Below are 26,476 nucleotides of genomic sequence, written 5' to 3' on the forward strand. Positions count from 1 at the left end.
TCCGTCAGAACAAACATCGCGATGAAAACCGAGACATCCGTATGGGACTCTGGACTCTCACAACACTGTCACCGAGACACGCACAGAAGGCCGTCATGTTTGTATATTCGTGCTCACTCTGATCGCTCCATCTTTCACATACCGGGCACGAGACAAGTTACGGAAAATGAGGCAGATCAACTGTCAATTAGATAGCAGCCTTCGGCCGCTTTGCCGCCTCGTTCTCTCATCGCCTCTGGTCCCCCGTTGCGCCTTGCACCAAGCTGTTCTAGGTTCCGTACGAGAACTCGTCTGGTACTACCCGAACGCCTCTCTGCGAACAAATACACGTATTATACAACCCGTCCGTGCCGTGGCACAGCGTCGGTAATCCCGTCATAGTCAGCCCCGATCCCATATCCCCTTTAACTCCACCCGTCTTCGAAACCAAAGCGCCTGTCGCAGGAGCTTGCAAACCGCCTGCTGCTTTTGGTTGTCAACACATAAAATAAAACTGAAATCACAACACATGTTCCTCCTCTTCAAGATTCGTCGGGCAGGTTCCGACTGAGCCCGGCGCCTGCCCACCACTCGTCAGGAATGTCTTCCCTTCGGGCGAGGTTCCGCACAATCAACTGCATTCCGTGCAGCGCGTTATCGTTCGGCGTTTGGCTGTGGCTAGTTGGCGCCGAGTCAGCATCGGCATTCCCCTGATCAGCGTTGCCACGAGATTCCTCGCTGGAGCCTCTCACAATATGATCCAGTAGCTCGGGGAGCGGTGTCGGGTCACGCGTGGCAATTCGGTAGTGACGCAGGAGCTCGAGACGCCGACGGTGCCGCATCTCGCTGTCTTCGCGTCCCACAAACGGCCGGTCCGCCCTGACGAATGAGATTCTGCTCGGGTCGTTGGCATCCAAGTCAGACACAAATCGCCGGTGCCGGGAGGGATAGTTCATCGTCCAATGCTCCGGCCAGCCTCTGCCCATGTGCATATCTTCCTGGCCTTCGCTATCTGAGTTATCGACTCCGGATTCGCAGGGCTGCTCAAGAGTCTCTTCGGCCGTTTCAGGTCCGGTGAGAGATGTGCGAGACGAAGCTCCGGCGCTCTGAGACTGAGACGCAGAGGCAGATGCCGAGGCCGTCGCTGACGCGAATGAAGAGCCAGCACTGGGAGGCTGCGGATCAGGCGTAAGCGTGGTGAGAAGCGTATCCCAGACGCCGTCTTCGTCGGGACTCAGGCTTCTGTTTCGATCGCCGAGGCCGTCTGCGGTGGGGTTTTCGCCCAGGTGGCCGAAGGCACGATACCGACGGTCGCTTGGGCGCACACCTCGTGCCCTGTGTGATAAGTAAAAGCCCTGCGGTGACCGCGTCCGGTGTTCAACGGGAGACTGGCCACGGGACTCGGCGCGGGACTCGCCCCGAGCTGTGCGACCAGGTAGCCGGGCTGGAGCGGGATGGTCAGGGCTACGATCGAATCTAGCAGCTACAGGGGGCGCAGGCTGTTCATCGTTAGCATCGCGCATCATTGGTATTGATTTGATGAGATTACTAACCATTGACATACGAGACAGCTGGGCGCGCTGCCTTCGTCGCTCAGCCGAGCTGGTCTCTCTATCAAATCCTTGCGATCCGCGGAAGTTATCGTCGTACAGGCGCTCGATTTCTTCCCACATAGAGGGCCGCTGCTCGCCAGGCGGAGGAGGCGGGCTAGGGATTCTCTGAGACGGAGGAATGTTCTCCAGAACCCAGCGTTCGCCGAATAAAGATATCAAGCGAGCCTCGCGGGCCTCGCTGGCGTCGAAGTCGCGGTTGCGCATGTCACGTAGAGCCTCGCGGGCTTGCGGGTCAGACGGCGCCTGGCGGTCGGCATCGCTGGGCGGAGTGGTGCGCGGGGGAGGTGCACCGTAGGCCTCGGGGGGCGGGGGCGCGCCGTCCTCGATCCATGGATACCGAGGGCGCGAGTTCGGTTCGGGACCGGGAGTGGGGAAGTTATCGCGAAGGTAGGCGGCGCGCCGACGAAAGGGCCGCGATTCGACACGGCCGGCACGCCGAATGGAAGAGCGGGCGTGGCGTGTGGCAGTGGATTTATCGCCGACCTTGCACGGCAGGTCGGACTCAACAGGAGCGACGAAGAGTCTGTAAAGGCAGAAGGTTGCGAGATTAGCGGGGGATGCGAGGGCAAGATGAGACGGAGCCGCTAGGAAGGGCGACGGCAATTGACGAGCGGCTCGGCATCGATAAAATCCGAAGCGGTCATTAGGGCGGCCGGGAATTCGCAGTCAAGGAAAGGCGGATGGTACTGATGATGAACAGGACGGGACGGGATTGTATGGAGACATTGAATTGGATTGAACGACAGCGATAGGGTGACGCGACTGGGCGGGCGGCGCTGAGTTTGAGCCAACGTCCGGCAAGGCGCGACGGCGCAAAGGCAACGCAGCGCAACCGGGGCAGCACAGGGGTGGGAGGACTTACGGGAGTCCCATGTTGACTGACGGTCGCGCGCAATGGTGTCAACGGCAAATAACTTGATATTTGGGTGCAGCAACTGAGTCGCGGGGTTGATGAGAGCGACAGCAAGTGGTCGTTGATGGAAATAAGACCGAGGTCGCGATGGTTTCGCGATGCGCGATTCGGGGCCAAAATGGCTTCTTTTCGTGGGGCGGGCGGGAGGACGGAATGAGGGAACGGGGAAGGAATGGGGGATGGAGACAGAGACGACGGGGGACGGGGGACACTGGGACGGACGGGTTGAATGAAAGGAAAGAAAAAATGAAAGTTGGACGTCTTTGGGGAATAGCCGCTTTAGAAAAAGTAAGGTGAGTGGCTGGCCACCATGTCCGCCCCTGTCTTTTTGAAGCATGCAATATTGGCCAATCACGGACACTCCTTTCCTCGTTGTGGATATGAAAAAGCTTGGACCATGCATGGCCCGAGTTTGTGGCTGTGCTGCCGTAAGCAAGGTACGTACCCTCCAGCTTGGATTTCCAGGTTCGCACCTTCAGGGCTGCCGTGCCTCTCATGCGCGTGCTCCTGCTCGTGCTTTACGTCGCGTGGATTGCCCGCGCCGCATTCACGTTCAATTTGCCAGCAGGAAGGTTTGGCTGGAATGGGCCGATTCATTCGCCCAGAGCGTTGCGCCGCATGCGACATCAGGACCCTGAAAATCAGAGACCCATCCATCACCTGCGAATTCCAGTGACTCACTCTCCAGTCCCGAAAAAGAGCCACATTCGAGAATCTCGAGTCGTTGCCGGGCTACCGCCCTTGTCCACTGACGTCCCAGACCCACGATATCGGCGATTATGCCCCGCGCCTAAAGATAAGGTAACGGACTCGCGGCTGGAACGTACCGAAACCCCCAACGAGCTTCAATCCCTCGACCTCGAGGCGCACTACGACATGGCCTCCATCAAAGGCATCAGCCTCGGCCTCCACCGCATCTCGAGGGCTCTCGAGGGCGTTCCCCAGAAATGGGACGCAATCCATGTCGCCGGCACCAATGGCAAGGGCTCGACTTGCACCTACCTCTCCGCCCTATGCCGCTCCTTCGGCGTCTCCAACGGCCTGTTCACATCGCCCTACTTGGTTGAGCCTCGAGATGCCATCAAAATCAATGGCACTCCTGTTCAGCAAGACGTCTACAACGATGTGAGACGCAAAATTCTAGACGATGAGCAGACCCGATTGGCCCAGGATGCTTCCCAGGAACAGCTGTCCATCTTCGAGGTCACCACCCTGATTGCTTTCGGGGTTTTTACGCATGCCGACGTGCAGACGGGTATAGTCGAGGTCGGTCTTGGCGGCAGACTCGACTCGACCAACGTTCTCAAGCGCAAAAAGGTGACCGTCATCACCAAGATCGGTCTCGACCACCAGGGATTTCTCGGTAACACCTTGCCTGAGATCGCAAAGGAGAAGGCCGGCATCATGATGGCCGGCGTGCCGTGCGTCGTCGACGGCAGCAACCCGCCCGAGGTCCTCGAGGTTTTCCGAAAACACGCCGAAAGCCTCTCGGCGCCGCTGCACCTCACCACGAACCAGGCCGGCCTGCTGGAAACGCTCTACCGGTCCGATCTAATGCCGCACCAAGCCCAGAACATGGCATGCGCCATCGCGGCTTTCCAGATTGCTTATCCCCATCTGAACCTCTCTGCCGAGCAAGCCTTGCCCATCCTGAAGGATGTTAGTCACCTGGGGAGACTGTCATGGCTGGAAATCAGCAAGAAGCATCCTTCACGGAAGGGCAAGCCGGTCCTCATCGACGGTGCTCACAACCCGCAGTCTGCAGAGACGCTCTCTGAATATGTTGAGCGACGCCTGCGAGTTGCAGACAAGCCCGTCACTTGGATCGTGTCAGTATCCAAACAAGACGGGAAAGATGCTGGAGGCATGCTGCGCACGCTTTTGAGGCCCGGTGACAATGTCGCCTGCGTACCATTTTCGGGACGAGAGACCATGCCCTGGGTCGAGCCTCTGCCTGTGGCCACCTTGCGAGACATGGCATCTGAAGCGGGTGCGAGGAAACTATTCGATGGAGAGGAGAACCTTGAGGCCGCCATGAGATGGGCCGTTGAAAATGCCAACGATGGCCCTATTGTTGTAACAGGCAGTCTTTACTTGGTTGGAGATGCATACGGAGGTTATGGTGAGATATGAGAGGATTAGCCTACTCCGTTGACATAATAGCCAGCCAATATGATATCTATCAAATAATACCAAATGTTAAATCTCACACGAATGCGTCATGTATCTCAGCACTCGTCAACGACATCACCCAAGGCCGCGACGCATCGCATGACATTGATGGAACCAACTCCTCACCGCCACAGAATCACATGATCCACCACCGTCTCACCCACAGCGGCAATCGACACGCAAATTCACACTGCTTTTCAATTGCCCAACAGCTACCTGCCCCCTCACCCCGGCTCGGCCATGACAACCCCGTCCCATCTAATCGTCGTCTGCTGCCACGGCATCTGGACCGGCGGCCCCACCAACGGCCATGCCGAGTCGGAGTGGCTCATCGCCGACTTCCAAACCGGCGAGACGCCGACCTTCATCGAACACATCAAGGCCGGTCTAACGGCACTGCGGGACGACCCGGCCGCCGTGCTCGTGTTTTCGGGGTAAGAAAATACACCGGTGCGGCGCCGCCCGGCTTACACAAACTCCCGTCTCATCCTGTCTATCAACACCGAACGATCGCGGTTCACTCATCTCATCTCCAACTCCCATCCACCCCCTCAAATCCAACCACGAAAACTAACATCACCACCAGAGGCCCGACCCGCAAAGAAACACCCCTCTCCGAAGCCCAAAGCTACGCCGCCCTCGCCCGCTCAAACGCCTACTTCGCCATCTTCCCCGCAGACCACCAGCCCGACCTCACTACCCGCATCCTCGAGGACTCCCAGGCCCTGGACTCGTACCACAACATCCTCCACTCCCTCATCCTCTTCTGGCGCACGCACTCGGCCTGGCCCCGGAAGATGACCGTCGTAAGCCACGCCTTCAAGCGCCCGCGCATCGTCGACGGCCACTGCGCCGCCATCAGCTTCCCCCTCGACCGCGTGCACTTCCTGGGCATCGATCCGCCGGGCATGCAAGCCGCCAGCGCCACCGCCGCGGACAAGACGGACGGGCACGGCGACGGAGGCGACAAGGAGAAGACGGGCGCCGCCGCGGGCGTGCAACGCGCCGTGGATGAATGGACGGAGGATCCGCACGGCGTCGGAGCAAGCTTGGCCGGCAAGAGACGCGCGAGGAACCCCTGGGGAGTGGAGGACGGCTTATTCAAAAGCGATGAAGAAAGAAGTAGAAGTGGTGTCGTCACCAGGATAGTAAACGGCCACGAGGCGCTCGTAGAAGACGCAAAAAGGCCATGGGCTTAGGGCTATATCTCTCTACTGCAAACCTCCCTCCCTTCAAATCTTCGCCCGCCTCTCCTCCCCCTTTCCCCCATCCCTAACAGCATCCAACAAAAACCGACACGCGTCCTCGACCATCCCCTCGCTAAACGCGTGTCCGACGCCCTCGTACACGATATTCTCAAACGTGACGCCCCCGTCCGCGTACCACGTCCTCGTCGCCTCCTCGAAGAAGTTCACAAACGGCTCCGCCTTGGAATACGGCACCAACCTGTCGACCGCCCCCGAACAGACCAGGAACTTCTTCCCCCGGACGCGCGCGTCGAGAAGGCCGCGCAGACGCTGCCTCTCGCCCTCCGAGACGTCCGCCGCGGCGCTCGGCACGGCCCCGGTGCCGAAGAGGATGCCCTTCGGGTCGTTCCTCAGACACGCGGACACCAGGTCGGGAGGGAAGTCCCTGCTGCCCAGGAACGAGGCCCCGTCGTCCTCGGCGGAGTACGTCGCCAGCTTCGACCTCTGCGCGCGGTCCGTCATCAAAGCTGCAAAATCATCAGCATCACCCTTCCTTCTCATCGTCATGGCCACACTCTCAAAACTCACCCATATAATCAGGACACCCGATAATCACAACCCCGCCCACGATCCTCTCCTCCCCGAAAAGCGCCTGCCACGTACTATGCCCCCCCAGACTCACCCCGAGCGCCAGGTGCTGCTCGACCCTCCACTCCCCCTCCCCCCCCGTCTCGACCTTCAAAATCCCCTCCGCGACGTCCATCAGCCCCCGCGTGTCGCCCACCATGCCCGCGACCATGGCGTACATGTCGATGGCGTGCCTCTCGTTCCCGCCGCGCCACGACTCGTTCGCCACCTCCGACACGAGCCGCGTGCCGTGGTTGCGCTGGTCGAAGGCGAGCGCGATCAGGCCCCGCGCCGCCGGGTTCCCCGCGGCGTGCCGGGCGACGACGCGCGAGGCGAAGTCGCCCATGTCCTCCTTCCGGCGCCCGCGGCCGTGGAAGAGCCAGAGGCAAGAGACCGAGGCGGGGTTCTGCGCGGCGAGCTCGTCGAGGCCGTAGACGTCGACGAGGAGCCCGGACATGTGGATCGTGGACTTGGAGACCTGCGGGGGAGGCGAGGCGGAGGATTGCATTGGGTTTTGCTCCGGCATTTTGGCGGATTGGATGTACTTTAAACTATTGATACTTGAAACAGTTCAAAAATCGAGCGTGCTGTAATGTGTGATGTTATGAATATTCGGCTGTTGTTGAGGTGTAAGTGAAGTTGAAGATGACGAGTTGCCGAGGTCGGGCGCGCACGTAGTGCCCCTCGTCGCAAAGAGGCCCATTATTCCCGAGCCACCGGGCCTCCCCAATCAGCTGCGGGTATCCCGCCTTCCTCCGAACTTCGACGACTTGCGCCAACATGCTGTCGTCCGAACCACTAGCATATCATTTTGATTTTTCGTGATATAAGCCTGCCGAGGCCGACGCCGAGTCGGTAGGTTATTCTGAGCAGGTTGTGATGCGAAGGGTTCTCCATGTCGACGGGAGCCATATAAAGTCTCCAATGCGGTTGATTGAGTAAATGAGTTTCCTAATGTAAGATGGAAAAGCTCGAGGCAGTGAATAGTAATATGCCCCGCGGGCTGGTAAGAGTTCCTTTAAGCCCTCCCGCAGAATCCGCAGTTAAATAATTGCCAAAGGAGCATGCAGACTTCCTCCCTAAACGCCGTGTTGTGCCTTCCCTATCCCCTTGCCCATGCCCGAAACCCATGTGTCATAACGACCCTATGTACGTTGATCGATCAGCTTTTGTTGCCCTGCCCGCCCTGCTCGAACAGGCTATACTCATTAGACCCCGAGAGCTCAGAGTTTGCTGTCCCTCTTTTTTGGAGACGGTGTTGTCAGAGATCCTCTGTAGAAGAACCTCTCTTAATCCAGCTTCCAGTGATTTGTCAGACCACCGTCATGGTCTCCCTCGCCCAAGTACAGCTCAATCGCGTACAGGGCCATTGTTCCGACCACGTTTGTCCAGCGCCAGACATTACCACCGGGATCACCTCCCCTGAGAGTCCATCCATCTGGCCCGTCGCTTGTTGAGAAATGTTGCAGAAGCAAGCTTGTGTACATAGCGATGAGGATCGAGGGAGAGAAGTAAGTAATGATTCCAATCAGCCAGTTGGCGGCGTCGGTATCTTCGAGAGATGGCTCCTCCATGAGAGCCCTGGCGCCAGACTCACGGACTGCCGGGATGATGCGAGTGGCGCAGTAAAAGACAAGAAGTCTGAAGGCGAGGGAGATGATGACAGACGGAGTGATGGTCTGGAAAGCAGCGTAGAGGAGGCTGAGCGAAGAATGCACGGCGTGAGGTAGAGAGCCAAGCATGTGCAGGAGTGTCGAGTAAGATGCCATGATGATAGGTGGTAGAGGTGGGAAATCAGGTTGCGCCGATTGTTGGTGATCCGCCGTGTTTTCTGAAGGCTTGTAATCGGTAAAAATCTGGTAAACGCACAAAACGACGTATGCGAAGAGAAGAGAAGATTCGATGGGGTTTCCGCGGCCGCTTCCAATTCCGTAGGCGCAGAGGAAGAAGGCCGATGTCATGGTGACCCCAATAAGGATGGCATCGAAGTTGTCGATATAAGGGAAGTGGGCGACCCGCCAGAGGAAGTATACAGCACTAGCAAGCACACTCCCGGAGATGGCGAGAAGGATAATCTGAGGCGATGTTAGCAGGCGCGTCAGACTTTGGGACTTGTTGTAAGCAGTATATCCAGCTATTGCCAGGATATCGCTACTCCGACAGCAGATTTCGACTTACAACCCAAGTATCGCTTCGTCCTCTGTTTACCAGCCACTTTGTGATCTGGCCCGCCGCCTGGATGACGAGCAAAGTACAGAAACCCTCCAACAGCTGGAAGACCGGGCTCGAGTAGCTCAGCGTCTTATCCCAACCACCCAGTGTAATGGTCTCGATGACACCGCCCTCGCCAAAGACCCATTCGCCCCATGACGTCGACTTGGAGGTGGTGATACCCTGCAGCGTCCTCTCCACCCAGTTGGTCGCACCGGCGTCAACAGCGAAGCGGCCAAGAGCCCAGATCAAAAGACCGGGGATGACAATCCACTGCGACAGGCGGAGGATAACAGATATAGCCCAGCGGACGCGCGACTTCTCCGGGGTCACGACAGCGATGGCGGAGTAGACAAAGTAGAAACCGGAGAGGGCCAGGCTGTAGGCCAGACCGCTGTCCCTGCCGCCGACATCGAAGGCGACGGGTATGGACAGAACTATGCTCAACAGGAAGATGGCACTGGCGACGATGCGGAAGAACCACCACATCGGCGCGACGAGCTGGCGTGCTGGAGCCGCGCCGACAGAGCAGGTTATGTGTTGCGATGGGCGGCCACCTTGGATTCGCGGACCGCAGACCGACTTGAGGAGGTCGGTCGGAGGGGGAAGCACCCGGTGGTGCTCGTCGCGTTCGTTCGACGGTGGGCGCGACGTCAGGTGAGAGTCGTTGGTATAGAGAAACGGTGAGGTGAGGGGGCCGAGACCGAGATGGTGGTGAGGCAGAACAGGGAAGGGCTCGTTTCGTTCTGGGTACCTTGGGTTGGCAGGCAAGGGAGCAGCGATGCAGAGTCGGCGGAGGGAAGTTTTGCCGGGCTTGTTATTGTAGATGAAGCCGTAGTTGTGGAACGTGGGCTTTCGGTCGGAGAAAGAGAGCGAGAACTCGGCCAGTGTAGGAAGCCTTGTTGATTAAATTCAACCGGGACGGGAGATTTTTGGGCGAGGTGGCAGGAAGCGGAAGCGGACCCAGACCTAGAGGAGCTTGGGCATGCCGCGTCGTTATGGTGGAAGGCTAAGGCCGGCGTTGGTGTGTGCTGGTTCGCCTAATTGCAGGTCAAGGTAGGTAGCCCGGTAGGCACGAACCTGCCTGCCTACCTAGCCAGCCGCCTTAGCTTGTCTTCACGTGGCGCTACGGATGAATGCCTTGAGAGGCCTGTGTGGTTGGTGGTAGAACATGCAATTCTCATGCCGGGCAAGTATTTACTCTCTTTCTTACTTGTTTCTTTGACCGTTGGAGATTGATTAATAACAGCAAGAACAAGCAATTAGGTTGTGGACGCTTCTTTGATACCTACCCGGTACCTCAAAAAGGCAACAATGAGACCGATTCCCCAAGTCACCAAGCCAAAAAGACGCCAAGGCTTCTGCGTACAAGACATTGTCAAATGCCACAGGAATTCAATTGTTAGTGCGCCTGGAGCATTTAATCCAGGTCGCGTGCCCCTATCGTCCTGCTCGATTACCAGCGCAAGTCCGGTCCAGCCCATCAGGTCCAGTTCCAATGGCCGCACATATTGCAGCGGTTATTGCAGCGTTGCAGCGTTAAAGGAGCACCATCCTGCAGCTGGAGCTAAGGTCCCTGGCAGACGCTCGCTTGTCTTGTGCCATTCCACTCTGCTCTGATATCATCCCTGCCCTTGGCTGTTGGTTCGATTCTCCAAGAACTCTGCATGTGACAGCCAATCACGAGACCCTCCTTCCGTCTCTGTCAACCTCAACCTCACCTAACCCTCCCCAGGCTTCAATCGCGGGCAGTCACCTGGTCATTCGACACGCTCGTTCACCCGTCAGCCTGAACTCAAAAGGAATACTTGACGGAAATCTCGGGTTCTTGTAAAAAGTTGGTACTGCAAACTCGAATCCTCTCCTCGCATCTGTAGTCTGTCTCGATTCCTGACTTGCTGCCTACGGAACCTCATACTTGCTCCTGCCCCAAGTTGACTGATACATCAATCTTCTGTAATATTGTTCCTGTTCTTATCACCCGTCGTGGTTAGTTCGCGAATCATCTCTGCCGCGACTCGCGGCATACACAAGTTACATTCGTCTGTAGCTTGCTCCTCCTCTCCTGGCTCCAATACTTACAGTGATCCGACTCCGTTAGAGTTGACGAGATTGGGTAATAAGACGATAATGAAATACGGAAACCTCATTTTCTGCCATGTCAACATCCCAGGCTACCCAAAGTAACACTGCCTATTCTGCTTTTATCTCGCATCAGAATGTCTCGTTTCGAACTTCCTACTCCAGTTTACGCCTCGATTCATTTCCTATTTTCGACAAAGATGCGAGCATAGCACAACATGCGCATCATGTTACTTCACGGAGAATACCGTCAAGTGTCCGATATACTACTGCGCAAGCTTCTCTCGTGTTCTTCGTCATCTAGTCTGTACCAAGTTCACTCAACATCGTTACACCCCGTCCGTGATAGATGCTACATGAGAATTCTCCACCTGTTGTTCACCAGCAACACACCTACTCAGTCACATTGAATTTTTCATGATATCACCCGAGAAATAACCTAGAGTTACACAAACACTCCGGAACAAGCCTCTCATGGGGGGCCAATAAACTCGCCCCGGCTGATCGCCGAGTGGCGCCTACTCTGACAGCCAACGGTTCCCCTGTTCAATATATGCAAAGCATCAACACCACGTTCGAAAACCATGTTTTCAACGTCACACAGACAAGGCAGACACGCGTTTCTTCAGGCGCCGGCCACGCCCGAGACATGATGCTCTCTTGACGTGTATCATGTTGTTGATACGTTGCTATCTCAATGTAACGTACACATACACGTCCATCTGTCGACCATCTCCGTCTTCGCAACAACCCGGACTCTTCTGCCTAGCACAGGCATGGCAGGTGAATCGTCTGATAATTGCTGCAGGTCCTGCCGCTGGGCGCATCGCTCCCAGTCTGCAGGTACAACTGCCAGTACCCGGTATCCAGTTGACAGACCAGGAAATTAAGCTCTGGGCATCATTCAACGTCAGCATCACGAGTATCAAAAACAAAACAAAGGCCGGGCCACTCACGACGGCCCCAAGTGCTTCCCTGGGTCGTGATGATGGTGTCCCCCTCCAGCCCCCACGCCTTGGTCTCCGAAGCGTTGCCGAACCTGAGCGTCTTGTACGACGTGGCATCGCTTCCGATGTTCAGGTACGAGCTCGAGTTGGCGCTCTGGATGGACCCCGCGATGTTGAAGGACTCCGCCGACGCCTCGGGCCCCAGGACGGCGATCGTCTTGTCCTTCGCGTACGCCTGGAGGTACAAGTGGTAGACGGGGTCGCTCACGCCCCTGATCTTTTCGGGCTTGGCGAGGGCCGCGCCGGTGAATGACGCCAGGAGCGTCGAGAGCAGGACGAGGCGCATGTTGACTATTCGACTTGAGAGGCTATAGACGGTACCGAGATGTAGATTTTGCTCTGGAGGGCGTCGATTCAAGCTTCACTCATGCGACTCTTATGTCTCATCGTATTCCCCGCCCACGCGGCACTTCACCCTCCGAGGGCAATCTGCAATTAATCTCACTGCTCTGGATAACCAGGACGGATAAATCTCGCGGCAGGGACGGCACGTCGACTGCCCAATCCCCCGCGCGAGAGTGAACACTCCGATATGACACCTTAATATGTCTGTGACCGGCCCGCGGCTCACGTTGCCGACCACAACCACAGGAACCAGCAGACGTCGAAGATCGACACCCAACACCTGAGGGAGATTCACCAGCGATCCTCGAATCCGAACGATAAATGGCGTCGTCGTCCATGCCCCTCGCACGGCGTCGCGATTCGGGTAACCCGAGATACTTGATATACGATGTATTCGTACCTGATCAGACAGCTCACAGCATACGCATTGCGTCAAGCTAAGAAGCTTCCAAGACCGCCTGGGATCACCCTTTCCAAAAGCTCCGATGCAACAGGACGGCGTACAGAGCGCGTCAGGTGATGACCTGCGCTCAAATCGTCATTGGCCCTGTATAAGCGACGAAAACGATTCCAATATCGTCGTGAGACGTGAAGGAGAGGGAGGGGCAAAAAAGCCATGCGAAAGAAGAGCAATGCTCCATCTCGCATGCACGATAACTCCTGCGAGTATCCGTATTCTTCTCACCCACCCCAGACCATCGTACAGAATACCTGCAGGGGGATCATGATGGAAGTGTGGTTGTGTGGGGTTCTAGAATTTCCCCAATTCCCCAACCATCCCATCATCCATCCAGGCGGTTCAGGGGGAGGAAATAAGGCAAAAGGATCAACAGAAAAAAAAATCACCCAACGACATTTCTCGTTGTGCCCCCCTGTCCGCCTGGAAAAAGCTCGCTCGTGCGACCACGAAACGCAAAACACATGCCCCGAACGATTGGCCACAGCGGGGCAAGGGTGTCCCCTTCCCCCACTGATACCCGCTGCGCCACAGGTCCAGTACACCGCTTCGGATCCCCTAACAGCGGCATCAGGAGATTTGCCATTGTCGAAGGCATGATTCTTCTCCCACCACCGCTCGATCTTTGCGCCAAACGGGGGGCACATCTACACTTCCATCAAGGGACCTGTTCTTCATCTCTGTGCACACAGCACTATCCTTCTCTTTGACTTTGGTATAAACTCGTATATCAATGACCGGCCGCCTCACAAGGTGATCCGATCTCTCTCGTTTTCCCCCCCAATCTACATCTCGCCCCTCCTCCACTCTTCCTGTCTCCTATTCCCAGTTAGGACAGATTTTTGCCAATTTACTGCCAACACCGCGATTCGTTTCGTTCACACAGAATCTGGGGACAACACACCTACCTGCCATACAACAAAAAGTTGCCAGTCGTTTCCCGTCACGCCACAACCCCCGAATCCCGCAACAATGGCCTCGTCCGCCGCCTCGACCGTGACGAAGCCGTCAAAGCGCAAGGCCGCCTCCGCCAACGGCGCCGCCGCCGGCAAGCTCACCACCACGGAAGCCCAGCAGCAACCGACCCCGGAGACCAAGGAGCGCGACTTCTTCTGGACTTACACCGAAGAGCCGCACCGCACTCGCCGTCTGGCCATCATCAAGGCTCACCCCGAGGTAATTCACTTCCCGTGCCGACTTCACACGTCGCCAATGGCCAGGTCTTCCTCCTCAATGGGACTAACATGTGCGTCGGGAACAGGTCACCAAGCTATGCGGCCCCGAGCCCCTGACGAAATACGTCGTCGCCGGCGTCGTCGCCATGCAGGTCTTCTGGGCCTGGTTCCTCCGCGACACCCCCTTCTGGTCCTGGAAGTTCTGGGCCGTCGGCTACGTCTTCGGCGCCACCGCCAACCAGAACCTCTTCCTCGCCATCCACGAGATCTCCCACAACCTCGCCTTCCGCTCCCCGCGCGCCAACCGCCTCTTCGCCATCTTCGCGAACCTGCCCATCGGCGTGCCGTATAGCGCCTCTTTCAGGGTGAGTTCCTAAACCCAGGAGACAGGGGGGGAAAAGGGAAGATGAAGGACAAACAGCTAACCTCGAAATCCTCAAACAGCCTTACCACCTCACCCACCACAAGTCCCTCGGCGTGGACGGCCTCGACACCGACCTCCCCACCGCCCTCGAAGCCGTCTTCTTCGACTCCATCCTCGGCAAGGCCTTCTTCTGCACCTTCCAGATCTTCTTCTACGCCGTCCGCCCCATGACCGTCTACGCCATCCCCCTGACCCCGCTGCACTACCTCAACATCGCGGTCCAGCTGGCCTTCGACTACGCAATCTACTCCCTCTGGGGCGGCCACGCCGTCCTCTACTTCCTCCTCTCCTCCTTCCTCGCCGGCTCCCTGCACCCGCTGGCCGGCCACTTCATCGCCGAGCACTACGTCTACGAGACCGTCTCCCCCGCCCAGAAGGACCCGGCCAACGGCGTCCCCGTCCCCGAGACCTTCTCCTACTACGGGCCCCTGAACTTCCTGACCTACAACGTCGGCCTGCACAACGAGCACCACGACTTCCCCGCCGTCCCCTGGACCAAGCTCCACGCCCTGCGCGAGATCGCCAGCGAGTTCTACGAGGACCTCCCCTACCACCGTAGCTGGACGTACGCCATCTGGCGCTTCATCTTTGACGAGCAGGTCGGAATTACCTGCCGTGTCAAGAGGAAGCAGGGCGGACGCATGGTTGGCGGCAACGCCAAGTGGACGCGCGAGGAGATTGAGGCTTAGGAGATGGGTCTTGTCGGGGGTTAAAATATAGAAGTAAACCACGCGCCAGGTCGTAATGTGGTTTCAGTAATTTTATGATTGAGAAAATTTGCGTCGATATCAGAGATGTGTTAAGGGACTTTTGGTGATCACACCCGGGACGAGATAAAGAGGGCCACTCAGTCACTCTGGAAGCTAGCTAGACTTCAAACCATGGTCAATGGCTGGAGGCTGCGAACCAGCTCAGAACGCTGTACCGCTCACGTGTGTAAAGAAAACTTCGGTATACATATGAAAAGTTTCAGAATTGAAAACTTCGCGTCCTGGACGCCGGGCCGTTACGACAAAAAGAACAACCGTATAGTTACAAGTGTGATTTGTGACTCCCTTCCCATGTCACCACGAGGCCGTCAACAAGTCCTCCGTCTTGTCCGCTGTAAATCTCGCCTCCAAAAAGCCCGCTGGCCGTACCGTTCTCCCGTGGCTAGTGAGTGTGCTGGCGTTGATGTGCCGCACGTCTCGGCCGTGCGGGTCATGTTCGTTGGTCCTCCAACGGAAGAACCAGAGAAAAAGGGGAATATCCGAGAAAGCAGGATTAGAAAAAGAAGTAGGCGAGCAAGAAGCTGACCAAGCAAAGAATCGCGACCATCTGCACCGGGACACCCTCCGCTCCCTGTCGCACAGCCGCAGCAGCCTGCTGCGGGCTGGGCAGCTTCTCGGTCTCGGTCTTCACACGTTGGCGGAGACCGCTGGTGTCTTGGAGGCCGGCAATCTTGGCCTCGGCCTGCTGGAGCTTCTGCTTGAGTTCATCGTAGGTGACCTGGGCTGTGCTGGTGACGATGTTGCTGGCGGCGCTGACCGTCGAAACGGCCTTCTCGGAAACGGCGTCGTCCTTCACTTCGGGGCTCGTGGGCTGCCCAGCGCTAGGGCTTGCAGCTTCGGTCTCCTGGCTGGGGGAGGAGTAGACGCGCGAGACGTCGGGAGTGTGATCCTGCCATTTGTCAGCATTGAATGCGACGTCGAATGCGCTGGGTGATGGAGTAGAACATACGCCATTCACAACGGAGTGACGGTTGGGAGTGGAAGCGACGCCAGAAGCGCCCTGTCCGTTCGGCGACTGGTCCTCAGCGGCGAGCCAGTTGACACGAATCTTCCTCTCCGTCATAGACGCCTTGTCTGTCTGATCAAGCTGTTTCGAGTCAGAAACCGTGGTCCTCCGGGAAGCTGGGGCAGTGCTCACGATGTTGGCAATGCTAGCGAACTCCTTGTCGGCAGTGATGGGAACGGATTGGACCAGGAACTTGTCGCGGCACTTCGCATCCATGGGGGGTTCCGCCTTCATGGCCTGGAGGAGAACTGGTTTTGGTCAGTTGCATGTGACCACCTTGCAGTTATCCGAGGAGCGTACCAGTAACCTCCACATCTTGGCCAGGCTCAACACGACCCGAGTTGGGGCGAACGCAGTACCTGAAGGTGTCGTCAGTCGCTGTTCGAGGGGTGCACGAGGCGCATGGGATCGTACTGCTTAGGTGCGGTGGTTTTGACCTGGTAGTTCGTCGAGTTAGCAGAGGGTGACGTGACGGCAGGGGCCTGTGGCGGAGGTTGACATACCTTAAAGGCAATGGGAGATTGGTTCGGGTTCTTGATCCGCAGGATCTGAGAGACTTCGACGGTGAAGGGCCCTAGGAGATGGTGAGCATGGAGTCGATCGAAGCAGATGCGATTTGGATGTACGCTTGAAGCTCAGCTCGGTAGGCTCGATATCGACGGACATGATGGCGGTAGGGTGGGTAGCCGAGGGACGAAAAGGAGAGTCTATGGACTCCGGCGCATGCAAAACAGCTGTCGGCGTGGGTAGGAAGAAGAAATTTGCCTGGGGAGCAAGGCGTGATGCTAATGGCAAAGAGTGAAGGAATGTTGCGCGCGGGGCGAAATTAAAAGCGCTGGTTGTAAGGTAAGGGCAAGGTTTGGTGGTTGAATGGAAGGAAGGAAGGGCAAGGTCCAGACAGATTCAGGTAAATTCTAAGTACAAAAGCAGGTGTTTCGCACGGCAAGAGCCCACGACGTAATACACAGCAGCGTAACCAACAAATGGGCTACTGGGCTGAACTCGATTGGGATAGGAGGATGCGCACACAGGCCTGGCTTCAGAGCAGTCCTCCAGGCCAGGTTTCATTAAGGTAGCCCCTACTAAAATGAGGTGCCTAGGTACTTGCCCAGCGGGCGGTCAATCGGAACTCGTCGCTGGGGCCTCCACCGGGAGAGCTGCGGACACGACATGGGGGTTAATCCGGAGTTCGTCCACTAAAATTGCATCGCAGGGACCAATGGATGCATTCCATGAGGTTGCTCGGGCAGGTCTGGCGGAGATGCTGCGTAGTAGAAAGTGGCGCTGACCTGCCGGAGTTGAGCTGCCTCAGCCACAGTAGCCCCTCCATTGGACGGGATTTGTTGGATCCACGGACAGCTCCCGCTTTCCAAAGGCAGCTGCAGATGACGTCCGTTTCGCAGAAACAACGACTCAGGTCATATTGGATTTCGGAGAAACGCCAGTGCTTTCCTATCAAACAGCGTGCCTTTGCCATCTGGCCAACTGAAAACGTCCTTTGTCAACAGGCTCTGAATCACTCCTTTTTCCTTCCACAAAGGTTGTCAAGCTTTTCACTCACTTTTGAATAAGTTACCTGCCTATTTCTATTTGAGCAACAACCCCGCTACCCCCTGCCCATCAGCAAAAATGGCTCAATCCGACCTTGACCAGTTGCTCGATATGGGCTTTGAGAAGGCCCGCGCTGAGCTTGCAGTGAAGAAAACTGGAAACCGTGAGATTTCCACAAAGATTCAGATGCGCTCACATGGATTGCTCACACACACATCGCAGTGAACGGCGCCCTTGAGTGGCTTGAGAAGAACCAGGACAAGCCCCTCGATGAGCTTACTGCTGCTGCCAAGGATGATGAAGATGATGAGAATGAAGTTCAGGCCAACATTGAGGCCCTTGAGACTGGTGTTGCCAAGTCACTCGTCTGCAATGAGTGTGGCAAGCGCTTCAAGTCTCAGGACACTGCTTCCTACCATGCCACCAAGACGTGAGCTCGGAATTTCCTACCCCTCATCCCAGCTTAGTTGCTGACACATCGCAGCGACCACACCGATTTCTCCGAGTCGACAGAGGAGATTGCTCCCTTGACCGATGAGCAGAAGAAGGCCAAGCTTGAGGAGCTTCGTGCGCAGCTGAAGGAGAAGAAAGCGAAGCAGTCCGTTCAGGATCAAGAGGACGCCAAGCGCAATGAGAAAATCCGTCAGAAAGCTACCAAGGAGAGCCACGAGATGAAGGAGGAGCTGCAGCGCAAGGAGCAGATCAAGGAGGCCGCAAAGAAGCGCCAGGAGAAGCTCGACGACGCCGAGGCGAAGCGCCGCATCAAAGCCAAGATTGAGGCGGACAAGGAAGAGCGTCGCCGCAAGGCCGAGGAGGCCAAGGCCGCGAGAGAAGGCAGAGCTCCCCAGCCCGGCCCCGTTGCGCCGCCTTCCGTCCCCAAGATCACCGCGAACCACAACGAAGCTCGGCTGAGACTTCAGACCTCCGGAGGCAACGTCATGAAGACCCTGCCCGCAGAGACCACCCTCTTCGAAGTTGCTCAGATGCTGCAGTCGGAGAACGGTCTCGAGGTCACTGGCTTCACCACCACGTTCCCCAAGAAGACGTTCCAGGGTGCCACTGACTTTAGTAAGACTCTGAAGGAGGCAGGCTTGACCCCGAGTGCCGTCCTTATCGTTCAATAGATTGATTGGGAAGACTTTTCGGTTTGGAGAGGGACATGCATGGACCGGCGTTGGGGAGGTAGAAAACAGCAGTAGCAATGTTCGTCACGCATCACGTCTTTCGTAGGCAGAGGAGACCAATTTAAGGATCATAAGCCATTTCCACTCAAACTATGTTGGTGTATCGTGTCGGCGTCCAAGACTCCAGTTCAGGCGCTGCTCGTATCTGATTTGTTCAAAGCATTGCCAAATTCCACTTTCATTTTTGGATGTCCAGTGAACTCCGCGTAGAGCTGCTTCACATTATCGTATGAGAGCTACTCTGTCAAGGCAACAGGATATATCATCGTGCCTCCACCCAATCCTTTTATGATCGCGCGATTCGTAGAACCCCCGGAACCATGCAGTTGAAGTACAAAAGGGAAATCGTCGCAGGAAATCGCTTAGTCGAAGAGACCGAAGCCCATGTCCTCGTCGGACTCCTCCTTCTCTGTGGTGGGTGTTAGCAATTGCGACAGGCGAGACTCGATCGCGGGGTCGAAACGTACCCTCCTCCTTGGGAGCCTCCTCGGCAGCGGCCTCGGTGGCACCGCCGGCAGCGGCACCGCCAGCAGCGGGGGCGGCAGCACCACCACCAGAGCCGACGTTGGAGAGCAGGTCCTTGACGTCCTTGCCCTCAAGAGCCTGTGATCCTGATATCAGTCTTTGCCATTCCTCGGTTTCGCTGAATTCCTCATCGGTCGGCGCGTCGTACCTTGGCGAACAGAGAGGTCCAGATGGGCTCAACCTCGTCGATCTTGGCAGCCTTGATCAGGGTCTGGAGCTTGTCGGCCTATTGAACCACCACTGTTAGTGAATTTCGTTCATGTCGAATTTTCGAATTTTCGAGGCGGGGTGCGTCGGCGACGAACAGTGATCTCGACACCATCATCGGCGAGGATGAGGGCCGCGTAGGAAGAAGCGAGCTCGGCGGTCGACATTGTGACGGTTTTGGGGGGTTTGCGACTGAGGGTTGGTCTGGCGCGGATGGTCGTCGAGAATGAAACTTTTGTGAAGCGGTCGTAAAGAGAAAGTCGTCGTGAGTTGTGTGGATGCGATTCCTCCTCACCTAGCCCTGATGGGTCCTTCTCGCTTGAAAACAGGCTCTGATTGGGTGGGCTCTCTAGACAGACCAGGGCCCCGGCAGGTTAGGTAAGCGTCTGAAATGGGACTTCTTCGGCTGAAGCCAGCCTCCGTAGCGTCTTCTGCAGCGCGCCTGATTGGCCTGGTAGCCGAACCAATCAACAAGTACGCTGGACATGCCAGTCCCGCTGCAGTGTCACTCGGGTCGTGCTCCCCCACCTTGATGCCTCGACTCCCAGCACGGTCGTCTCATCCCCACCTCTATCACAAGCTGACGTGCTTCCATTGGGTTCCGGGCCAGCTGCGTAAACGTAGGACGATCATCCCGCTTTACTTACATATCTCGCTACGGATGCTACGGCAAGATACTCTTTGTCACGGATATCTATCTTACCAATACAACATCCACGTCTCCTCCGACCAAACTGCCTTTACTAGAAACGACATCGGCACTTGAAGTCAACGGCCGTCAACTTTGACCCTCACGAGCCCCGCCATCCTGCGTCGTTGAATGTTGGATCGTTGGCAGACCTGCAAGGGCATCGACTACCAACGCGCGAGGTGCATGCCTTGGCCGTCCATGATCGCGAACAGCCGGCAGTCTCCCATTTTCCAACTTAACAACCCTCCCAGCAACCAGCGTCCGTCTTAAATTACGTCACACGAGATGGATACCCCTACATGCCCACCGCCGCGGGACGCCCGCGAAAAGGAGATTCTCGACAAGCTCGTCTCCATCCGCGACAGACTCCAGCTCCTCAAGCAGGACCGCACCACATACATCCGCAGTCAAGATGTCATCCCACTATACGACGAGACGATTGAGCAGGTTCGCGAGCTCAACGATGTCCGGTCGACTGACCAAAGGGAGGAGAACAGAGGTAATGCGCTATCGTCTCGATGTGCGGGGTCAACGGCTAACCCGCGCTACAGTGGACAGAGTGTTGGAGAGCTGCTTCCAGCTCCTCTCACTTTTCTTCATGACGATCGGCCGAAACAACGAAGCTCCCGCTGCCTACGCCCTGACTTCTACCATTCGACGACTCCTCGACCATCTCACCGAAGTCGACCTATTTTCAGCCAAGGACCTTGAGAGCATCTCCCACACCGTTGAGAAACTCGCGTACAATGTCAAGTCCACCGAAAACGAATACTCGCCCTATTTGATCACTCTGCTGTCCAACAGGTTGGAGCGCTGCAAGAAATCGTTGGCACATCTCCAGAAGAGATTGGATCGTCTTGAGGACCCTCTGCCGAAGACGTACGAGAAGCTGATTTCAATCCTGAGGTCAATGTCCCTGGCAAACACCAGGACAAAGGTACGCATAGTCATCGTCTGTGTTTGGAATCCCACCTGACTGTCGCAGTTCTCTCCATCGGAAGTACAGAAGCTCCAGGCTCAGCTCCGCGAGCTCGATGAGAAGAGAAAGGACGGCAAATTCGTCAGCGAAGATGGAAAGGTGCCTGCTGGTAGTGAGGAGGTAGCCGAGCTTCTGGAGAAGTGCCTCAAGTGGTCAGAAGTTGTTCTTGAGAGGAAAGGAGTGATACCCGAGAACTTCAAGCCTACCTACGACATACTGGTGCGAATTCGGAATGACCTCGAAAAGCTTTCAATCACACAAGCATGGTCTCTTCGCGAGGCGGATCTGTTCGACTTCCAAAGGCAATTGGACAAGATCGACGAGAGCCGGGTCGACGGCAATTGGCTTGACGACCAAGGGAAGCCAGCAGAACTCTACGTGCAGCGTGTAAGTGACCTCGTGGGTGATCATAGAATTGACATTGACAGTTGCGGCAGACACTGTTGTACCTGATTCGAAGAAGCTACGCCTATGTCTACTCGTTGATGATTTCTTCCGAGCCCGTTTCCGAGGCATTGTTGCCGATCTACAACCAGCTGCAGACGCTGAAGAGATGCCTGATTGAGGTCAAGAACAACGGCGGTGTTCAATCGGCCAGAGACATGTACCCATACAGCATGAAGGTAAGTTACTATTGACCTGATTTGAGACTTCTAGCTGACCATCCTCAGCTTCACTCTATCGACAACATGCGCCAGGACGGAAAATTCATGATCAATGATGACATTCCGGAAGGCCAGGGCAGCGTCAACGAGCTTCTTGCCGAGTGTTTTGAGCTAAACTACGAGCTCCGTGTCGCGGCCGAGGAACAGGCCGAGGCTTAGACGTGAGCAGTCTTTGTTGTGGATTATTTTCGGCGTAAGAGGACAGGCGGCTGTATCATTATGTTGGTCTTGTGTTCTTTACTGGTCACATTGGACTGGCAGGAATCAGGATGTCAGTCTACGGTAATGGGAAAGACAAACGGGACGAGGCAAACTCTGGTGTATTCAGTTACGGACGAATGACATGCTTTTCGGTGAGCTTAACCGTGAGCGCTCGAGCTCCTGCAATGTTCAGATGGCAACTTTGACAGTGCATCTACAATGGTGTCCAGGCATGGAAATTCTTCAGTTGGAAAATGCGCATAGCCACTTCTGAGACTGACATTGACCATTGCTTCGACAAAAGTTAGGCATAGGTCAGGGCCAGGCAACGGGAATTGGCTCATTGAGTCTGCTGCTATGCTCCTCGTCGTCTCGCCGCGGAGTCCGCGGAGAGAGTGTGCGTGATGCCGTATCGTCGACTGGGCAGCGTACCTGGAACACATCACGGGAGAGAAAAAAAAGGCTCAGCTCATCATCCCGCCCCTCTGATGACTCTTTCCTTGGCTGCTCCAGCAAGTTTGCCATGTGAGCGATAATCAGACAAGAAAGAGAAGCCCGTCCGCGCCTGCTGAGCTCCCCCTGCCCATGTCCCGACTCCAGCATTCTCCAGCCCCAACACTGGGGAACCGGCGGGGCCAGCTGGCTACAGTCGGCTTTCGTCGCACCTCGCGCACTCGCTCCAGAGCTCTCAACACCGAGCCAGCTCCAGTCTCGGGAACACACGTCAGTGGCAGTCAGCGCCTTCACTCATCAATCGCGGCGCTCGCCAGCAGCTTGGTAAGGTAGCCCGCAGGCCCGCCCGCCGGTCATCGGACCCCCCGAAAGCCTGTCCCTGTGACCCGCGTGGACTCTGGATCGATCCATGTCAGGCCAGCAGCTTCCAGGAACCGCCGCGGTACCCAAGGTACACGACCGGGGATTGTGTGCGCCGGGCGGGAAGAGAGGAAAAGCGGCGGGCCTTGTACGGAGACCTTTACCTTACCAAGCTCCGAGGACTCCATCTGTCCGTGATAATCAGTCATATAATCACTCATCCATCGGATATTGCGAGATTTCGGCGTTTCTGTATACATATATATATCAAGCATTCCTGCGGCCGGGTTCGCAAGGTTTGAAGAGGTCTCGGCTCTCCCTTACATCTCTACATCTCTAAGACACTTACATACCAACCTAACCTCTTACCAAACACACCACCACCACATCATCATATCTTTCGACATCCCGTCGATCACTCGTCTCAATACAAACAAAAACACCCTCCAACACCCAAATGACAATCAAACCAATGTCCGAAGAAGACACCACCGCGCACAAGCGCACCGCGTCCTCAACCTCGGCCGTCGCGCCCGGCAACTCACCACCCCCCAAACGCCCCGCGCCCCTCCCCGTCCGCCGCGACTTCCCCCACGCGGTGGCCCTCGTCCTGTACAGGGACGGCTCCGACGAGACGTCCTCGACGTCGGTGCTGGGCGTCTACGCCGCGCTCGCGGACGCCAACGAGGAGGCCCGCCGGCTGGCGCAGGAGCAGGGCGACGCCGCCGTCGTCCACGAGTCCGCCGCCACGGAGCCCGTGAGGTGGGAGGCGCCCGACGGCGCCTCGTGCTGGGTCGAGATGCACGCCGTCACGCCCAAGAAGATCGTGCCGAGGAACGTATCTTCCGAGCAGCCGCCGAAGAAGCTGTATGACGCGGAGGAAGGGGAGGATCCTGATATCGACGATGATGATCACGACGAGGGCGCCAACTACGACTGAGCGCGGGGTCATGTTTCCGTTGGAGTGAGGACGAATGACTTTATGGGTTCGGCGTCTGGGGCCTTCTTGTTTTCTAATCGGAGGCACGGATGGATGAGCGGGTTTTGGGTCACGACGGCCATGAATTGGTTCATGGCATGGTCTTGGGACGATACCTGAGAAGCGGCTTACTTGACGAGATCGAGAGCCTAGACGATTTTACTGTGTATCATGTATGAAAATGGCGTTTATAGATATGGAAACAACCCCTCTATTCTATCCATCTAGGTATCTACAATTTTTTCTTCTTCTAATACATCTTGCTCTTTCACTCTTCCGACTCCATGATCTACAATTGCTCTTACACGGACCTGTAGGCCTCTAAGAATCTATGATAGGAAAAGTCTAAGTCAACCACAGCCAAGGGTAATCTACAACTTGGCCTTGGGCTGCTCCTGCAACAGCATCTTCTCGGCCACGATACGGCGCTGGATCTTGCCGGTGGCCGTCTTGGGCATCGTCTCGGTGAAGTAGATCTTCTTGGGCACCTTGAACTTGGCGAGCTTCTCGGCGACCCAGCCCCTCAGCTCGTCCTGGTTCAGTTGCTGCCCCGGCTTGAGCACGACGGCGACGCCAATGTCCTGGCCGTACATGTCGTCCGGGATGGCGAAGCTGACGGCCTCGGAGACGGCCGGGTGGCGCGTGAGGACGTTGTCGAGCTCGATGGGGCTGATCTTCTCGCCGCCCTTGTTGATGAGCTCCTTGATGCGGCCCGTGATGACGACGTAGCCGTCCTCGTCCTTCTTGCCCTGGTCGCCCGTGCGGAAGAAGCCGCCCTTGGTGAAGGACGACGCGTTGGCCGAGGGGTTGTTCAGGTAGCCCTTGGTCACGTTCTCGCCCCTGATGCAGATCTCGCCCTCGGCGCCCTGCGGGAGCTCGTCGCCCGCGTCGTTGAGGATGCGCACGTCGACGCCCTGGCCGAGGCCGACGGTGCCGGGCTTGCGCTTCGCGGGCGGGAGCGGGTTGGAGGTCATCTGGTGGGCGGCCTCGGTCATGGCGTAGGCTTCGAGGACGGGGGCCTTGTAGGTGGCCTCGAGCTGGGCGAAGACGGTGGGGGAGAGCGGGGAGGAGCAGGAGCGGATGAAGCGGATCTGGGGGAGGGGGTTCGGGGTCGGGTTCTTGAGGAGGATCTGGTGGATGGTGGGCACGGCGGTGTACCAGTTGGCCTTGTGGGCGATGAAGTCGGCCCAGAAGTCGGTGGCGGAGAACTTGGAGGGGACGACCATGGAGCCGCCGCAGGCCAGGGGGGCGAGGAGGCCGCAGAGGAGGCCGTGGACGTGGAAGAGAGGCATGACGAGCATGGTGCGGTCCTCCGGGGTGAGTTGGTAGGTGTTTTGGATGTTGTCTGTTGCGTGTTAGTCAAGGGGGTCGGTGAGTATGAGGTGAACGGTGAGAACTCACTCATGGTTCTTGTCAGGTTGCGGTGGGTGAGAGGCACCTTTCGCACGGTTAGTCTTATAGCTCCAACTCAAGTGAGATGTATCGCACTTACAACTTTGGGTCTGGAAGTGGTTCCGCTGGTGTGAAGAACGAGGGCGACATCATCAGCCTGCGCCTTGAGGACCTGCTCAGGCCCCTTGCCCTTCAACTGGCCCAACTCCTTCACATCAAGAGCGACCTCCTTCTTAGCCGGGTCCCAATACGTCTCAGCGACAGCAGCATTGAACCTCTGCGCGGCCTTGACGGCAGGCGCGCCAGCAGCATACGCGCCCTTGGGGACGAGAACGATGGCGGACTTGACGTCCTCGATGTAGAACTCGAACTCGTCCTGCTTGTAGGCAGGGTTCAGAGGGGCGGCGACGCCGCGCTGCCACGAGGCGGCCAGGAAGGAGACGATGAACTCATACGAGTTGACGGTGGCGATGGAGACGGGGGAGCCGTGGGTGATGCCGATGGCGGCGAGCTTGCCCTGGAAGTTGGCCGTCTCGCGGATGAGGTCGCCGTAGGTAGCGGTCAGGGCCTCCGGCTTGGAGGGGATGATGACGGCCGGGGAGTTGGCGGGGCCGTTGATGGCCGTTTGGAGTGTCAACGCCATTGCTTTAACGATTATTACCCTTTCTGCTCTTCTGCAGAGGACCTAATTGGAGGGATTCAAGGTGTGATGGGATGTGCGATGCGCGCAGACGGCAGTTCGGATTGCAACCACTACCGACCACTGGCGAAGCGAATTCGGAGAAGGTTCGGAGGTGAGACGTGTGAGGGATGGGATGAACGACAGCGAATTAGATGGCAACCTTTGGCCGAAAGGAGAGTAGATACCGTTCAACGGGATGACGAGGATCAATAGGGTTATTTCGATGTTAAAAGTACAGAGGGAGAGGTCTACGTTTGAACAGGTTTCCAAGAAAACTCCCAGGTCCCCAGAGCCATAATAATTCCTCGTCTGATAAGCCTGACTGGGAGCGATGATGTGCTCAGGACGCCAGCCCAGCCTGGGACAAGCCGGATTGCCCCGGTCCCATTGTGCCGTGTTCCATATGGCCTTCCGGGGCACGCTTCAGCCATGAGAAAAGGAAAACACCCCCGAGGAGAAGGCGATTGCGCGGCAAAGCTGGGCGCCGTGCCGCACTCCGCCAGGGGGTGGGTTCCCTGCTGGTCCTGGTGGTCCAGCGGCCTTAGGCGCTGAAACCCAGGCGCGGACGGGCCCGCAGTCGTGACAGAACTCTGCTTGGGGTGCATGTTCACCGTTCGAATTTGGGTGGGTCTTTGCAGC

General features: G+C 57.0%; 12 protein-coding genes across 12 annotated transcripts; 5 read left to right on the top strand and 7 right to left on the bottom strand.

The window, feature by feature from the left end:
• Positions 1-521: 521 nt before the first annotated feature.
• On the bottom strand, positions 522-2,195 carry CkaCkLH20_01789 (uncharacterized protein; the record flags this gene model as incomplete). The annotated part of the gene is made up of 2 exons (XM_038884508.1): positions 522-1,478; positions 1,533-2,195. 2 exons carry the CDS (start codon positions 2,193-2,195, stop codon positions 522-524), a joined length of 1,620 nt encoding a protein of 539 aa, XP_038750208.1.
• Positions 2,196-3,381: 1,186 nt separating this feature from the next.
• CkaCkLH20_01790 (dihydrofolate synthetase) lies at positions 3,382-5,876 on the top strand (the record flags this gene model as incomplete). The annotated part of the gene is made up of 3 exons (XM_038884509.1): positions 3,382-4,627; positions 4,844-5,111; positions 5,264-5,876. 3 exons carry the CDS (start codon positions 3,382-3,384, stop codon positions 5,874-5,876), a joined length of 2,127 nt encoding a protein of 708 aa, XP_038750209.1.
• A 33-nt stretch (positions 5,877-5,909) lies between these two features.
• On the bottom strand, positions 5,910-7,017 carry CkaCkLH20_01791 (uncharacterized protein; the record flags this gene model as incomplete). Its single annotated transcript, XM_038884510.1, has 2 exons — positions 5,910-6,391; positions 6,453-7,017. 2 exons carry the CDS (start codon positions 7,015-7,017, stop codon positions 5,910-5,912), a joined length of 1,047 nt encoding a protein of 348 aa, XP_038750210.1.
• Positions 7,018-7,780: 763 nt separating this feature from the next.
• On the bottom strand, positions 7,781-9,590 carry CkaCkLH20_01792 (uncharacterized protein; the record flags this gene model as incomplete). Its single annotated transcript, XM_038884511.1, has 2 exons — positions 7,781-8,566; positions 8,670-9,590. The coding sequence occupies 2 exons, from the start codon at positions 9,588-9,590 to the stop codon at positions 7,781-7,783; spliced, it is 1,707 nt and encodes a 568-aa protein (XP_038750211.1).
• Positions 9,591-11,549: 1,959 nt separating this feature from the next.
• On the bottom strand, positions 11,550-12,077 carry CkaCkLH20_01793 (uncharacterized protein; the record flags this gene model as incomplete). Its single annotated transcript, XM_038884512.1, has 2 exons — positions 11,550-11,677; positions 11,741-12,077. 2 exons carry the CDS (start codon positions 12,075-12,077, stop codon positions 11,550-11,552), a joined length of 465 nt encoding a protein of 154 aa, XP_038750212.1.
• Positions 12,078-13,565: 1,488 nt separating this feature from the next.
• CkaCkLH20_01794 (fatty acid desaturase) lies at positions 13,566-14,881 on the top strand (the record flags this gene model as incomplete). The annotated part of the gene is made up of 3 exons (XM_038884513.1): positions 13,566-13,769; positions 13,855-14,133; positions 14,213-14,881. The coding sequence occupies 3 exons, from the start codon at positions 13,566-13,568 to the stop codon at positions 14,879-14,881; spliced, it is 1,152 nt and encodes a 383-aa protein (XP_038750213.1).
• Positions 14,882-15,455: 574 nt separating this feature from the next.
• On the bottom strand, positions 15,456-16,634 carry CkaCkLH20_01795 (integral er membrane protein; the record flags this gene model as incomplete). The annotated part of the gene is made up of 7 exons (XM_038884514.1): positions 15,456-15,851; positions 15,912-16,049; positions 16,101-16,216; positions 16,269-16,327; positions 16,383-16,405; positions 16,472-16,542; positions 16,595-16,634. 7 exons carry the CDS (start codon positions 16,632-16,634, stop codon positions 15,456-15,458), a joined length of 843 nt encoding a protein of 280 aa, XP_038750214.1.
• Positions 16,635-17,597: 963 nt separating this feature from the next.
• CkaCkLH20_01796 (ubx domain-containing protein) lies at positions 17,598-18,643 on the top strand (the record flags this gene model as incomplete). Its single annotated transcript, XM_038884515.1, has 3 exons — positions 17,598-17,682; positions 17,742-17,949; positions 18,004-18,643. 3 exons carry the CDS (start codon positions 17,598-17,600, stop codon positions 18,641-18,643), a joined length of 933 nt encoding a protein of 310 aa, XP_038750215.1.
• A 422-nt stretch (positions 18,644-19,065) lies between these two features.
• On the bottom strand, positions 19,066-19,602 carry CkaCkLH20_01797 (60s acidic ribosomal protein; the record flags this gene model as incomplete). The annotated part of the gene is made up of 4 exons (XM_038884516.1): positions 19,066-19,112; positions 19,171-19,306; positions 19,377-19,454; positions 19,534-19,602. 4 exons carry the CDS (start codon positions 19,600-19,602, stop codon positions 19,066-19,068), a joined length of 330 nt encoding a protein of 109 aa, XP_038750216.1.
• Positions 19,603-20,411: 809 nt separating this feature from the next.
• On the top strand, positions 20,412-21,929 carry CkaCkLH20_01798 (uncharacterized protein; the record flags this gene model as incomplete). Its single annotated transcript, XM_038884517.1, has 5 exons — positions 20,412-20,625; positions 20,678-21,063; positions 21,112-21,492; positions 21,543-21,728; positions 21,777-21,929. 5 exons carry the CDS (start codon positions 20,412-20,414, stop codon positions 21,927-21,929), a joined length of 1,320 nt encoding a protein of 439 aa, XP_038750217.1.
• A 1,312-nt stretch (positions 21,930-23,241) lies between these two features.
• CkaCkLH20_01799 (uncharacterized protein) lies at positions 23,242-23,724 on the top strand (the record flags this gene model as incomplete). Its single annotated transcript, XM_038884518.1, has 1 exon — positions 23,242-23,724. One exon carries the CDS (start codon positions 23,242-23,244, stop codon positions 23,722-23,724), a length of 483 nt encoding a protein of 160 aa, XP_038750218.1.
• A 410-nt stretch (positions 23,725-24,134) lies between these two features.
• On the bottom strand, positions 24,135-25,798 carry CkaCkLH20_01800 (peroxisomal-coenzyme a synthetase; the record flags this gene model as incomplete). Its single annotated transcript, XM_038884519.1, has 3 exons — positions 24,135-25,108; positions 25,165-25,201; positions 25,256-25,798. 3 exons carry the CDS (start codon positions 25,796-25,798, stop codon positions 24,135-24,137), a joined length of 1,554 nt encoding a protein of 517 aa, XP_038750219.1.
• Positions 25,799-26,476: the final 678 nt, after the last annotated feature.

This window comes from Colletotrichum karsti (genome assembly GCF_011947395.1).
Source record: "Colletotrichum karsti strain CkLH20 chromosome Unknown Scaffold4, whole genome shotgun sequence".
In the NCBI taxonomy this organism is placed as follows: domain Eukaryota; kingdom Fungi; phylum Ascomycota; class Sordariomycetes; order Glomerellales; family Glomerellaceae; genus Colletotrichum; species Colletotrichum karsti.